The sequence below is a fragment of the Pseudopipra pipra genome, chromosome 3 (assembly GCF_036250125.1).
Source record: "Pseudopipra pipra isolate bDixPip1 chromosome 3, bDixPip1.hap1, whole genome shotgun sequence".
NCBI classification, from domain to species: domain Eukaryota; kingdom Metazoa; phylum Chordata; class Aves; order Passeriformes; family Pipridae; genus Pseudopipra; species Pseudopipra pipra.
Window position 1 is genome coordinate 53,924,722 of NC_087551.1, and position 16,312 is coordinate 53,941,033.

Consider the following 16,312-nt stretch of genomic DNA (forward strand, 5'->3'; position numbering starts at 1 on the left):
TGTTGGTGTTTTTGCATGATGGCTGATGTGGGCTCTCTTAAGGATCGGGAAATAAGAGGTGGGCATAGAAGTGGAAAGAAGCCAAGAGTTTTCAGGCAGGGAGAATTTGAAAATATAATGGTTTCTGCTGTGGGAGAGGGGAGGCAATTCTATGAATATAGCATAATCAGGTTTCCCGTTAAATGATGTTTTTTGGATGAGAAATACTGAAAAAGTGGATCAGCTCTCCTGCTTTCATATTTCTCAGACCAGATACGTCTCACATGTTGATTTTTAATTTAACTTTAAATGGTGTGATATTAAAAGAAAATTATGATCGTATATTGAAAACATATGCTGCCTTTGTGTAGAAACTGAAAGTTCTGATAGTAGCTGTACTAAAACCTCACATTGAATTCTGAATATTGTACATAATCTGTTGCAGAGGTGTTCGTGCCCACGATTAATCCTACTTCTCTACTTCTGCACTTACTGTGTGTTATGTGCATGTGTTTGTGCCGAGATGCTCTGGGACATTTCATAGTCTTGCTGGTTGGTGTTTGTGGAAGAATTTGTCCTGTTTGTAGTGATTGTGAAAAGAGCAGTGAAGACTTAGCGACTTCTGTCACTTTTGAGTGAGAAGTAGGTGAAGGCACTAGGGTTAAACCAGAATTCGACCTGGTTTAAACCCTGGTCTGATTTTTTTTTTTGTCCCTGAGTAAGCCACAATGAACTTTGTATTAACCTCAAAATATGTTTTTGGAGGTCTCTTCTGTAGAGTTCTTTGGAAGTCATTCCCAAATCTCTGCAAAATTTTGTTTGTTTAAAATCCGTGGATATTTATTATCTGAACTGATAATATTTTTAAATCAGCGTAGCTTTTAAATTATGGTAAAAAAATATATTGCTTACAAAATATCTTTGTGTAAATACACATATGTCGATCAATCTTTTTCTTGTTGTAGAAATTAAAATTTAAAGATGAACAGATCTCTTAATACTTAGAGTTTTTGGCTTGCTCTGTTTGTTTCAGTACAGCTGCTACACACTAAGTGCACTAGTAATTCTAGAATTACTTGCAGGGTGTTCTTGCCACTGCCACCACCACCTTTAAAGAGAAATTTACAACTCCTTTAGTATTTGTCCTTTTAATTCCAAAATCCGGATGAAGCCTCATCCCATGAGTGTTATTTTGCTGTTGCAATGTAATCTTTTTCAGATGATACATGATTTAGTTGGAAACAAATTAGCAGCTATGCATGCCTAAAGAAAGCAATTTAATAAACAAGATTTTTGTAAGACCTAATCAGAATTGTAAAATGATACTTGAGAATCAGTTACATTGTACAAAAGAGCGGGAGTGAATGCAGGCACGTGTGTGAATTCATGGTTTCTAGTCACATTGTTCCCTCAAGTAATACAAAGGCTTTGACCTTAAGTTTACTGTTTCTTCAAATCAATAATGAAAATTTCCACTCATAACTGTAGTTTACTCTGCTGATTGATTTTAATCAAAATTCTGTTGCTCCTGTTCCACAATATGGATCTTTAGCCCCAGATTCTTTTGTCTGTTTGTAGTTGACCCTTGGACTGAGCTGACACTGCTGGTATGTCTCTAACTGGGACACTGGATTTTTGTGGTGTTCAACCCACATGATACAGAGATTCTTATGGAACAATGATAAAAAAAATGAACTGATTAGTTTTCAGGTAGCTATTAAAATGTTGCATTATTTACAACCAAGCTTTTTCAGCCTCTACAGGAAATGGTTTTAATGTAGAAAATATGTTACAAGAGAAGAAATTTCTTGGCACTTGAAGAAGTGACAGGTCTTCTGTTATAGCTAAGTTTGCTTTCCAGTTATCCTGATCCTATATATATACTTTAGGAATTTTGTATATATTTACTTTAGCCAGAGGCTTTCCCGTGTTTTCTTATTTTTAATTACGACAATTTTTTACGTAATTTAAAAAAAAATATGTCAGGCTTGAAAAGAGAAAATGCTATGAGCCTAGAAACCAATGAATACAGAAAATCAGCGCTTCGCACTTCTTTTTAGTGTCCCAGTCTGCTATCCCATGCGAGTAAGGTGACTTTTTCTAACCTTCTTCTCTTCCTGGTGTGGCAGAGGGATATAACTTTTAAAACTCTGGCAACTGTTTCTCAGTGTGGGCAGAACTTTCTGAACCTCCCTTAGTTGCAATTTCATGTTATGGCTGTAGAAAAGGAAAACAACTATCTACTTCTTTTTGCCTGGTGGAGTTTTCCGTTCTGTTATCCTTTTGTGCCTCTTTATTCCTGTAACCTGCAGATTTTTTAAATGGTGATTGTTTTAGTATCCCCCTGTCCATGTCTCCCCCTCCCCGATTTTATTCATCATGAACTTGGACACCTGCAAAAAGTGAACAAAATTGCATAAAGCCACTGCAGTGGTAGGGCACTTTGCAGAGAGGAGTGGAAGATAATATTTGACAGCAGTCAGGGTTGAGAATAAGAGGTAGGGGGATAGGAAGAGAAGAGTGTTTTCTAGAGTATCTGCTAGATTCCAGTGTTCTCTGATTTATTCTGGAATTGCATTCTGGTGAGGTCAATTACAAATACCAGCAGTAAGTATAATTCAGTTTTTGAAAAGTTATCATTTGCTTTTTTTTTTTTTTTTTAATAGTGTAATCTCAAAGCATGGCTTAGAAATTTTAAATATGCTTCCTTCAGGAGCACCTGATGAAATCTAGTATATAAGGTTGAATTTGAGCAGTTGAGGGGGCTTATTTTTGATCTTATGTTAGAAATAGGTGATTTGTTTTCAAAGACATTAATACTATTCCAAGTGATCTAGCAGAAATTTAAGGCATTTCTTTTTTTTTTTTCCTTTTAAGATGTTTTCAGGCACCTTTTTCCTCTTGAAAGTAGGTTTCTGAAAGTTTAGAGTACCTTCTTACAGCCTATGATGCAATTTCTGCTTTTCAGAACCTTCTAGAGGTTTGGGTTTGTTTCTTCCTTAGCCTACTGCTCTGACTCCTAGTCTTGTTTCTTGTTGATAATAACTGACATCAATCTTCCCAAAGACTTCATGTCTCTTTCCCTGTTAAAAGTGCATGTAATACTTGTTGTTATGAGAATGAAAACCCAGTCACAGAAAGGTGAAGTGTTGTGCTCGTGTTTGCATAGCAGGTCAGCTGCTGAGCCAGGAATAGAAGTCCTGTCTTATGACTCAGTGCCCTAACCACTGGCTGTGCCACCTCTCTGGAGCACTGGTCTTTTCCAAGAATATAGTAGCGATGGGCTATAGAAGTAACTACAGCAAATATAGGAGCTTTGCTTCCAACTCTGGCAGAGCTCCGAGGCTTATACGTAGCTTAAAATACTGGGGGAGAAAAAAAGCTTTCTAAAGGAGCTCCTAGATAAGTTCTGTAAAGTTAAGGTTTGCTTTGCTTTGTCTGGAAACAACAACAACAACAAAATCTAATTGAAAATAGCTTTCCAGAAGGTTTTGGATGTGGAAAAAAGTTCCATGTGTTTGAAAGTCAAACTCTGCTCTACAAATAACCTTAAGAGCGGCCTGTGATTAAATCTTTTGTATATTCAACAACAAACTCATTTTATGCAACCGCAACTATGATAAAATTGAATTAAATGAACCTGCCTCTAAGAAAAGAGACTGAATAGCTGAGTAGTGCATTATTCAATGAATGGAAAACGGGGAGGCTGGCTGAAACTGCTGGGAAATGGTTTTATCATTCTATTGGGCTAAAGAGCAATTCTGTGAAATCACTGTATTTGTTTCCCCCCTACCTCCCCACCCTCAATTTTTAAATAGCAGTGCTCTTCATACTGTCAGAATTCAGTGTTGTGACACCCCTACTCAAAAGTTATGACAGCAGTGTAATGACAGCTACTGCCTCTTGAGAATCAATCAGGCAATTAATTTTGTAAATGAAATGCTGATTATACAAAGCTTCACATGAGAGGCCCAGTGATTAAAATCAATTTAACAAATTGTTTCAGGTGGGACTTGATTAATAATTTGCCATAAATGCTGAGGATATATGACCAGCATACCTTTTTTTGTGTGTGTGTGTGTGTTAATATAGAACTATATATAACACTTGGAGTGGAAAAAATGTGCAGCTAACTGTATGTACTTCTGGCTTGTGACCTAGATGTGATTGGTTATACCTTTTTCTGGGTACCCTGTCCTCCTGCAGTGTCCATAATGTCACTTTCTCAGCTAGTGTTCTCTCCAGCAATTAAATACATCTGATGTTTCATTTTATTTTTTGAATAAAGCCAAGTGACTGAAAAAGTGTATTCAGATTCACTTGGATATTTACTAGGTTTAGGAAGATTTTTCTTTAAAATTTGAAGTAGAGGTGGGATTTCTTTCATTTACATCTCTTCCACCCCCATCACTTACATTCAGGACTTTGTGCATTTTCCCCTCCTACTGCAATACTTTTCTGCAGGGAGCCTTCCTGCAGAGCTTCCCTAGTTCCACTCAGGGCAGTGCTCTGTTCCTTGGCTGAGGGACACTATTTTTAGTACATCCTTTTCTGTCCATCTAACGCTGTGTTTGTGTAAGAGCTGTACAAAGTAGGTAAGGGAATTTTTTTTCGAGTTCCAGATGGCAGGCATGCACAGTGAGTGAAGGTGTTTACTTGTCTAGGAAGCTGAGAACCTCAATGCCAGACAAAATAGAAGTAACTGGTATTCTGGGTGGGGCTTTTCTTTTTTTAACATACAGTTTTCTGGGTTTATGAATGGATTTTCTCTTCCTTGTTGAGCCGTAGTGTTGGCTACTGAGGACACCTTAGGGCTGTGAGACATCCAGTGGTAAATCTAGCCTGAGAACTTTTGAGATACTGTTTTCCCTTGCTATCTGCCTTGCTCTCCTGCTGCAGGTTTGTATTCCTATAGCAGAAATGGTAGACTGAGAGCTGTGCCCATGTGTCTCACGTGCTGCAGTGCCAAAGCTATCATAGTGGTGCAAAACCACCCGACACAGACAGTTTTAAATTCAGGTACTGGACTGTGGATGGAAGTAACTAAAGCATAGCCACAGTCTGGCAGCACATAGGAAAAGCAGGTGGAATGAGTGACACCTATAGTCATAGACACATTTGCTAGAAGATATCTTTAAGAACCCTGCTGCATTAGCAATTGCTGCAAATATGCTGAGGTGAGTAAAGCTTCTTCATGCCTAAAGAAAAGTCTTCTCTCTATGGGGCATCCAAGTTAGAGAAAACACATCTAGAAACAGGAATATAATTCCCGAGTACTTCCTGGAAGAGGTTTGGAATTAGGAAAGGGTGTTCAAGTGTGATGAGGACAGATGACACACCTTTGGTTGGGTTCAGAGCAACCTGTCAGCTGTATGTCAGTAGTTGGCAGAGACAAGGCAACTTGAAGGGCAGCAGTTCTGAGCTGTGAACTTGTCAGAAAACTAGGATTGTTTTGGCCATCATGATGTGTTAATGTGTATAATTGCTTTTTGATGTTGTCTTCACCTTTGCATGCACTTGTAGTGGCAGCTGAAGAGTTTAATTGTGTATACTTCATTAAAAACAGGTTTCTTTGCTGTATTTTTTGTGAGTTGTTCTTTCAGTAGTTGCTTAGGTTTATCTGTGTGCAAAATAATAACCAGAGAATGGCTGACTCACTGACCTTCCAGTTTTTGGCTTATGTTGAAGAGGACCCAGAAGAAAACTGAAAAACTGCATTTTTCTCCCCCATCCTGCAGAAACAGTTGCTTGTATAAATGATTCGTAAATGTTCTAGGGCAGTTGTAGTTGATTCTTTGTGGGGCATAGCTTTGATTTTTCTTTCCCCTTTTTAATTACTTTCTGTTTTGAGTGGGAAATAATCTTTGTCATGTCTACCTGCAGCTGAAATCAGACAGTATGGAGAGCCTTTAAGACAAGGAAAATGTCTATTTTTGTTACATCTTCTGCTAGTGTATGCTTCTTCATTCACTGGATTGTCTTTCATCATAGGCTTATGCCGAACTTGGCTTTTTGTTTTTGCCTATTTCTTGTTGTGTTTGTGCAACTGCCTTTTTTAATTAAAAATTTTAGTTAGGTACAGACAGTAGATTTCCTATTTCAAAAACATAGGAAGCATGTTCACCAGTCACTTCTCGGACTTTATTATTAATGTAAGTCAATTTAATGTTGTACATTCATACTTTTTTAATAGTTGGTTGCAGTTTTCTTAAATGGATATTTAAACACACATAACGAGAGTTGTGTTTTGATACTCCCGCTTTTGTCGTGTAAAAATGTTGGCTGAGGCGTCCTTGTACATGTTCATACAAATGATGGCATTATCTAGGAATGGATTATCTTTTCTCCAGTTCTGTCCTCATGCCAGCTGTGTCATTGTATTATAGTGAATACTTGTGATTATCTGTAGTGATAAATTTGTAACTTGGTGCCTGACCTAGAGTTGCGAGCTCCATGCCCATCTTTCTTGGAATGTCGGTAACTGATTGTCAGCTGTCTTTATTGTGAGGTTTCAAGGCTTTGTTTTTATATGGAGGTGGATTTTCTTTTTTTTTTTTTTTAGTATGGAGACAGAAGCTTTGGCTGCAGATGAATGAATAAACAAAGAGTTATTGTATTCAGTAGCTCTAGAAGTTTGAGGGGAAGTCTACTTGAGAGTGTTGAGTTCATGTTGTTTTGTTATGGGCACAAATGATGGAGCATTAGTTGGGATGCTCTGTGGCTTACAGTTGCTTTAAATCGCAGCGTTTGCAGTTGTCAGCAAAACCAATGCCTCTTTCAATTTTTTTTGTTTAAACAAACAAAAAAGCACACTTTCACTTGAAAAGTAGTTATATCTCTCATGTGAAGAGTCTTGTCTTGTAGTGAATTGCTCTGTCTGCCTTGTATAAGAGCACTACCATCACATCTGAATCTCATTGTGACCTTAGTAAAGTGTCTCCCACTCCTCCCTGCCTTGAGACTTCAGTGGGGGGAGTTCTTTGTGGCATCTTTAAATGGAAACGTTAGTTGTATTTTGGGACTGTGACTGGTGTTGTTCATATTCATAAACATCTTTCAAATAAACATTTTGGTGAAACACTAATTGATAACTTAGCAGTGGATATATATAATGTGTACATAACATCAGTAATGCCTTAAAAAGAAGAGCTGTTACATCTTGGTCAGACTGCTGCTCAAGTTACTCTGTTGTGCAACCTGCCTCAGACCTGAGTGCAGACGAAATAACCAGGAAAACACTGGTTAAATGGCAAGAGAAAATGGTAGTGGGTTTTTTTTGCTCACTTTAGAAAAGATAAAATGGAATCTCTGGGTACTTCAGGCTGAGGTGATGTATTTGATTGTTTTGAATGGGAGGAGAGCAGAAGTGGTGGTGATACTGAGTTTACAAGTGGGTGTAGAATATTAATTTTTTCACTTCTGCGCATAGCAGGAATGTCAAGTTTATGTATTCTTTTTCACAAAACATTTAAAAAAGGAGCAGGTAAGAGAAAAATGTTGTCAGTTACTATTTGTAGGCAGTGTAGGCTTTTCAGTGTCCTGCCTTAATGGTTGGACTGTCAATCTAAAGACCAGGAATAAAACCTTGGCCCTATTGAAATCGTTAGCAAACCTTCTGTTGGGTGTTTTAATGCACTCACAAGGCACATAATAGGCAAGAACTCTTATGAAATGCTCTGTTCTCACAGAGCCTGATAGTACATGTGCAAATGAATCTGATACTGACACAAGATAGGCAATATAATAAAGGGGTTATAAATTATAACATTACTGTGGACTGAAGCAAAGAACAAGACTGAGGTATTTTGAGGAACTGCAGATCTACGCAAAGTTTAAATGAAATGCGGCAAGTTGAAGAGGAGGTGTGGAATAAGAAGCAAAAAGCAGAATCCATTTAGGCTTGCCTAGCATAATATGGCAGTTAAAAATAACATGAGCAAACACAAGATAAATTGGTAAAAAGGTAATGTGTATATTGGGAGTAAAATAGCACTAGAGAAAAACTGGATGGTTCTGTAAAGGAAGGGAAAGGAAACAAATGGATATTGATGACTGCAATGATACTAAAATAAAATTTAATAAGTAATTAAAACTATGCAGTACAGCATGTAATCGAATTAAGTAAAGGCATGGAAGATGTGAAAATATACACATCATCCATTCATGGCCAAACATGTGCGGTGGTTTCAGAAGAATGTGATGCAGTTAAAACAATGCTGTAATTTTTGGTAAATGTTAGAGAGCAGGTGTGGAGGGGTTGGCTTATGATCCCTGCAGCATGAAGAGGTTGATGCTTGTCATCATCATCCTGTCACCAAAAACTTGTCTTTGAAAACTGGAACCAATGTTAAAGAAAATACTGGAACAATAAATGTTAAAGGAACCTTCAGATAAGATTGTAATATGCCTGTCTCAGTTAACAACTCCTTATAAATAACTTCTCAAAAATGTCATGGATGAGAGAAACACTTACTACAAAAATGAAACCTGGAAGTTCAAAACAATGCTAAAGCATTGCATTAATTGTGCATGAATTAAATTTGGGAAAAGTTGCCTTGAAATTTTACCTTCACTATATGGAAGGACACAGTATTTGATGAGCAGAAATTTTTTCTTTCTGTTAAGTGTATGGCTGCAGGTCTTTCTCACTGTACACTATTCTGAAAACAAAATTTGTTCTTTTGCTGGAGAGTTTGCAGTGATATTGATTATGGGCATATTAAATTCTAAAATTGCCTCTGTGTGAAGGAATGATTTTTTTAAAATTTTATTTCAATTTTTTAAATTTTTGCAGATGGGAAACTGAGGCATTGTTGTAGAAGGTTTGGCCTAGTTTTGAGGTCTGTAGGTCCAACTATTTAAAACGTACAGCTTCTGGAAACACCTTCAGAGCACATCTCTCATCAAATTTAAAAGTAGTTGCAGTTGTAGATACACAGCATTTCCTGCAGTATAAGCCTCACAATTTCAAGCCAGGATGCAATAAATCGGTAAATTTTGAAATTTTTTTGCTTTAGTGAAATACTATGGTAGATGCAGAGGTAGAGTCCATTTCTGCCTGGCTCTTTGGTTTTGTTCTGCCTTGCAGAAATACGTTGACAATCACTGGTAGGTGTCTTCACCTTTAGCTTCACCACACAGATGGCTGGGATCTAATCCGAAGGGAGTCAAGAACAGCAGTGGTGACTTGCCAGTCTGCATAAGGACTGGCCAGTGCATGGGATATTTCCTCACTGGGTCCATTTTCTCCAACCCTAGAGACAATCAGAGCACTCTACTGTCTGTTCTTTCGCTGAGACCTTGGAGGGAGGAGGGAACAGGCAGCACTGACAGCTAGGGTGGGACCCTAGGGGTTGTCCCAGTAATTTGTGGAGGAGTATTTACTGCTCCCTCAGTCTAGCCCTCTCATGTTCAGCTATCTCCTGTCCTTCACTGGATGCCTGACTTGCACTGTGCACAGTAAGTTCTGAGTATCTCCAAGTCCCTTGCTACCCATACCCAGTGGCCACAGCCCCCTCGATTTCAATATTGTGTGAGTCACCCGCAGCCCCTGGTGATTGGAGTTACAGCAATATCTCAGGATCTTTATCCCTTCACCTGTCTGAATTGGAGTGCTGTCACCTCAGGGGAAGAGGAGGAGCTCACCTGGAGAAGACAAGGAGAAGCATAATGATGGCAAGCTCTGGTGAGAAGAAGGGAAGGAAGGATGCATTGGCAGTGAGGCTCACTCTCCTAACATACATGCATGCAGAAGCTCCGCTGCTTGGAGGTCACTAGTCCAGGGGACAGAGACTCTTTGGCCTGTATCCATGTCACCTCCTGACCTTGTTTCCTCTTCTCTCCTTCAACTCTTCCTGCCTTACTTCTGTCTCCACTGCTTTTTTTAACCCATTGTCCCTCTCTCTGGAAAATTCAAGGCTGCCTCCATACACTTAGTAACTCCTCTGATGAAGCCTTGCTGTGCCACTCCTGTGCTTCTGTTTCTTCTTCCTCTGCTCCCAGTCTGGTGACATTCAGGTGCTCTCTCTGACAGGGGCACAAGCCTTGCCCTTCATGAATGTCCAGTGTCACCCTGGCAAATTAAAATTCTCTGCCTCAAAGCATGGTGTTCAAGACATATTTTCAAGTGTTTTATGTGAGAACATAAACCATGTATTTTTCTGTGACCTCATTCTTAGACATAGCTGAACTGTTTCTGCTGAATTTTCCAGAGAATTTCAGCCTCAGGCATACATATGGCCTGGAAAATTTCAGCCTAAATGCTTGAAGTTTGTCAAAGTTTATATGCACCTGAAAGTAGTGTTAATAATGGAAAATGTCAGACTGTTTTAGCTGTGTAGCTATCTGCATTGTTTATAATGATATTTAAGAATTGGATGCGGAACAGAAAATACTACACTCAAAATTAATTAAACTTGAATTTGAGTAAATGTTATTGAAGATGAGACATGGAAATAATTCCCTGAAACAGAAGATGGTGGCAATGAAGAGTACTGTTGGGCTTCGTGAGAATCTTGTGAAGGAAGCATGAGACTCACTTTCAACAAGATTTATGTTTGAGAAGATGAATATGACAGGTGATGAACAGAATGAACATTGAAACACAGAAATAAATATAGATAAAGTATTATGATTTATAGGAGGAAATGTAAGTTGTCCCCATGGACACTGTAACAAGAAATCTATAGTTCATCTCCTTAGCCTCTGTGTTAAAACTGTGGTGAGAGTGCATGGTGGCCTGAAAAAACAAAAATAAAAAATGAGAATGTTGTTATGGGTCAGGTGACCTGAAGTGGTTGGGGAACGATTGATTTTGAAAAGAATGAAATATAAATAGGAAATTACCCAGGGACATTTAATGGCAAAAAATAGAAACTTCTATTCTGGTTACAGAACAGGCAAATAATAAAGGGAAAATTGCTGAGTAATACTCACCCGAAATTAGAAGTGATTTTGCAGTTTGCTATGGTGTAAAAAAAGGGTGATCCTCTTCTGAAGTGAATGGAGGTGTCCTGTGAGGAGGAGGAGGTTATTGTTTCCACCTCCTCAGATGTAGTGTGCCCACATTTGGAAAACTTTATTAGTTTAGCATGATATTCCTGGCAAGTCGGTATTGTGGTGGAGAGAGCCAGTGAAAAAAATGAGGTTTGATGGTTTTTTATTTGCAGTAAGGAAAGAGTAGTAGTTCGTTAAGCAGTGACAACTTTAGAGAGGACATTGTTTAGAGGAAAAAAAGTAGTATGCAGAGCAGTAATGAGAAGAAACAGGGATGGGAGTGGAAAATGTTAGTTATTGTCATAATAACTGTTACATCAGAATATAATAGCCAGAAAGGACTTGTAGAAGTCGTGTTACATAGGGGGTTTTAAAATAAAACTGATCAGCAGTACGTTGCAGGAAAACATGTGCAAAATGTGCTACAGGAAGGAGCCCTGCTCCTGGTGGGGTGAATTAATATGTCTTTTTTTCTTAGGAGGAAGAGGGGGGGATATGTCTCTTTCATGAAGATGAAATTGTGATAGGCTTTTAAAAAACTTCTCCCTCCCCCTGACCTCAGTTTTCTTCCATGAATATAACTAGCACTCGGGAATTAAAAAATGGATGTCATATTAACAATACAGTGCTGCGCTTGATGAAGTATGATATTTTTTCTGGTTCAGTTAGTCCTCAGTAATAAAACATGAGAGTAATACTACACAATGGTTGACACCTGTCCTGAAACTGTTACAGTGCTTGGTAAGTGCTGCCAAAAAGTCTAAAAATAAAACTTCCCTCCCTTGTCTCCCCTCCCCCTCCATCACTGGTTGCAGTTTGGATTTTCTGAGGTCTGTTAAGGAGGCAAATAAACTTTCATGTAAAATGTGGGTTATGACTTGCCTTTTGATCTGAAAACTTATTAGTGCACACGATAACAATATGAAAACACTGAAATACAGTGTTCTGTAGGCATTGTGCTTCTTGGAAACTCTTTTCTCCTTTCCCTTTTTTTGATGTAAGAAAACAGTCATTTTCTCAAGGTTAAATGGCTTGTCCATTATTTGTGTCTCTTGATATATATTTATATGTTTCTATTTTATTTTTGTTTTATCATCGAAGAAAGTAATGCTGGTCAGTTTACAGCAGTATACTTAATTATTTTTTAAGCTGAAATTTATTTGCAGTTTTTCTGCTTTTTCTGTGGGTAAGAGACAATCTTGAGTGCAAAACTTCTTTTTTTTTTTTTTTTTTAAATGCGGTGGAAGTCCAAAAAATCACCATTCAAAATCTCATCTAATTAATATGTGAACCAGGTTATGGTACTTTGCCAGTTTGTAAGTCAAGTCAATATTTGATGTATAAAGCACTGAGAAAACACGTGTATAGTCTGCCCACGATAAGCCCGATGATTCTGACCTTTTCCTTTCCGTGTCTTAAATATTCTTTTGCTTGTGTTTATCAACAGGGCAGTCCAATGGATCCGATGGTCATGAAGAGACCGCAGCTGTACGGCATGGGCAATAACCCTCACTCTCAGGCACAGCAGAGCAGCCCCTACCCCGGGCAGTCCTATGGCCCTCCTGGCCCCCAGCGCTATCCCGTGGGAATGCAGGGCCGAGCCCCGGCAGCCATGGGAGGAATGCAGTATCCACAGCAACAGGTTTGTGGAGGATTTTTCTGGGTTGCTTTGGTTTCCCTCCTCTCTTTCTCTTCCCTTCTGACACCTCGTTAACATAGAGGGTGCAAAAGAAAAAGCATGTAAATAAGTATTTCTTGTGCAGAAGGAGGATGGAGGACTGTTTTAAAACTAAATAAATTTATGTTTACAGTGGGAATGTTTTCCAAAATCCCATACAATTAGAAAAGGATTTAGTTCGTTGCTGGTATCTTTTTGGAGAGAGAGAAGTATGTCAAATGCCATGAGTTTTCCTTTTTTCCCAATTGACATCATGTAGCCTTGTATATTTTTTGGTTATTTTCTTTGCTTTTTTGATTTTTTGGGGGTTTTTTGTATTTTCTTTCTCTCTGGCTTAGATACATTTAAATGTAGGATGAAAACCTAGAGCTGACATCAGTGCATCAAGGCTAGTGTTGTCCAGTGCATACAAAAGCCTTACATATTTATGTCAGCTGTTTGTTGTGGTGGTGGTTGGTTTTCTTTTTTTCTCCTCATTTCTATAGGAGTCTGTAGCTTTTCCTATGTTTTTCCCATTACCAGCTCTTTAAAGTCAGGATTTATTTTTTTTTTTTGTATCCAAGGTATAGAAAGGTAAGAATCTCCTTTTATCTACTTGAATTTCACTGTTGATGGTGACCTCTTCTGCCTTTTTCCTACCCTTTTAAAGAAGGTCAATCCCAATGTGCATACCCTATACTAAGGAAGATACAGCAGTTTTTCTAGAGGGAGAGATAATCCAAGATTATCAATAAACTAACGTTTAGCTAAGTTTTTTTTTTTTTTTTCAAATTAGGGATGTGAGTGTAGGTGATGAGAGCTCTACACTGTGCTGTGAGCACAACAGATTAATGACTTGATCATTACTGGCAAAAGACATTTGTTTTGTGCAACTGATTGATTGCGGATTAACTTTTTTATATCACTTATTGTTAAATATAGAGAAGACAAGAAAATTTTGGACTCCCTGGCAGATAGGTGCCTGGCTAATTCTTGTTATCACCCATCCAGCAGGGCAAGATGTTAATGAGGCAGTTAACTAAATAACAGTTTCAAATATAGTATAGTACCATTAGCAATAGTCTTAGTTTTTGTTCTTTTCTGGTGAGGAAGAGATTGTTTAGTTTAGAAATGTCAAACAATATATTTGGTTGCTTGTTTCAGATAGCAAAGCATTTTGTCGGTTGCAAAGGGGAGGAGAAATTGAATAAAGGAGGCTTTATTTTTCTCTGTGTGGCTGTAGCCAAAGTGAAGTTATTAAAACACACATTTAATTTAAAAATGAGTTATTCTGTGTTACGCAGAGATGAGTGTTGAATTTTCACTGCATTTGCTAATTGCTCGGTAATTGTAGATTACCCGTCAGCAGGCAGTGACCTGGCACCGCCATTGGCTGCAGGCCCTGTCCGTCTCCTCGCGGCGTTACTGTAACTGGCTGAGCTGCGGCGCAGCTCCGAGCACTAATGCTCTTTGGGGAAAAAGCGAGAGGATAATTATGACATTGGATTTTTATTGAACGGACATCACCACCTAGGCATGATTTTGTTTTGGACAGCCTCCAAGGCTTCGTGTGTTTGGTTCGTGAACCTCTAATGATCTGAATCCAGTTCTTTTCATATTGCTCGTATATTACCACCTTTCTACAAAGGATTAGAATGCAGGAATGCAGGTTTGTAAATTGAATTGCCAACTTACCAGCTGAGTGGTAAGTTGTCTTTGGCACAGGATGCCACAGTTTGATTCCTGGCTGGATTTTTACTCCTGTGATGTGAATATTAAATAGGGAGAGTCAGCTATGCTTGTTAAAATTGACTGTGTAGCATGTACCTACTTCTAGATATCATATATATAAAATAAATAATATTGCCAGAAGTTTCAGAAGATGAATCTCAGCACTTTCTGGAAATTGAACTCCTTTACAGTGTCACATTGAATTTATCAAAGGCACAAGGCACTTCAAAAAACTTGATTGGTTAAAAAATACTGGGCCTTAAACACATACAGTGCTCAGATTTAAGTATTGTGCAGAGAGAGCATTGAGTAGATAGGTGGGAGGGTGGAAGTGCCATACTGTAGGAAGGGTGGGAAACATCAACGGGAGATGTTTTTCTTATTTTACATTATGGTTCGCTGTTGTCCAAAGATAGCTGAGGGTGTCAGTTCTGTTTCCTTGGATGAAACAAGAAGGCTCTTTGTTAAACTGTGAAGATTTTTGAATTTTGAAGAAGACCTTGAGATGTTAAGTCTGGCTCTTTGTAAGCAAATGTTGTGGCTTGAGGTTAGAACTATGAGACTCCATGGATTTTAACTTGCAGGCTCTGCTGCAGGATACTGCAAATGAAAAAAATAAAGATGACAAACAACACCCTAAAGATTGAGCTAAAATTAATGGAAATGGTAGAATTGAAGATAATTGCCTTGATGTAGTTAGCTCATCTGTGTCATACTGCAGCAGAGAATAGTGTGTTCCAGCCTGTAGCACAGAGGTGGAAGAGCTCTGTCACAAGAAGGGAGGCCTCTGGCATAAGCAGTGAAAGATTAAAGAGGATGAAAAAGATGAAATGTTATCAGGTGCAGTCAGTCTACATATCTGCAGCACAGATATCAAGCATAGCCTGATAACCGGTTGTAAAAGGGTTATCTACAAAATGCTGCAGACATTCTCTTACAACTGCTGCTTGGTCTAGGCATACTTGATACCAAACAGGAAGGTGCAAATAAACCTGCAGATTGTCTTAATGCTCTGTGCGGAAATCTCAGAATGTTGAAGTGATTATGGAAGGTATGGGATATATTCTGTGGCATGACTGCAAAGGATGCTGTGAAGAGAGAAAGCAGATCTCCTAAGTGTTTGGGTTTGGAATTCATCTCTGATGAGTTACCAATGATGAACCCCAGAACAACACATTGAGCCATACATGATGAGCAAAATTTGAAATGGAGACAGTATCTTTGCACTAATATAACTACAGATAAATGGATTGAGATATAAAAGTAGGCATGTAGGATAAAGCTAATGATAACGTGAGATTTTCACCTTTTTCTCTGACACTTTACAAAAGAGATCTAGATTTGTCATGTGAAGATGGGTGATAGCTTGCTGCGACAAAATATTAAGCATTTTGAAGAATGCTGCAGCATTTTGTAGAATTTTAAGGACGTGTCCAGTTAACTCAGTGTGAGTTAAATAAATATATAAAGGATTTGGGCTGATTTGACGCCTATATGAAAGGGGAGGTATGGGAAAGGAAGGTGACACTAAGAGTCATATGTGTAACTTATAGGATTGCATACTTGATGTATCTCTCGTCAGTATGCATAAATATATATGGTGAATTAATTACATAGGGATTTTTATATTCCAAGGAAACTTGGGGTTTTGTTTCTTTCCCATCCACCTGTAGTGGGAAAGGGGGTGAAGGCGGCAAGGGAAAGCTGGGAGAAAGATGACCTGTGCTTATGTTGTTAGTCTTCAGCATGATTGAAACACAAGTTGCAACAAGGCTTTAATACTATCTCATCATCTCAGGTACTGTCTCTCCTGGTTTGCGTGGGGTGAATGTAATTTTAGGATTATTAGCATTCCTTACCCAGGACTTCAGGGAATGTATGTAGAAACAGAAGGCAGAAAAAACATACTCTCAGGTTTAACTTTGAGTTTCTGATCTAACTTCCAGTTAG

At 38.4% G+C, this 16,312-nt stretch overlaps 1 protein-coding gene across 9 annotated transcripts in view; it reads left to right on the plus strand.

The window, feature by feature from the left end:
• ARID1B (AT-rich interaction domain 1B) overlaps positions 1-16,312 on the plus strand; it is a 324,325-nt gene that overhangs the window by 19,864 nt on the left and 288,149 nt on the right. For all 9 annotated transcript variants that reach the window (XM_064649203.1, XM_064649206.1, XM_064649209.1 and 6 more), the window contains one exon: positions 12,422-12,616. In XM_064649203.1, the coding sequence (XP_064505273.1) occupies positions 12,422-12,616 (195 nt within the window). The remainder of the gene's footprint in view (positions 1-12,421; positions 12,617-16,312) is intronic.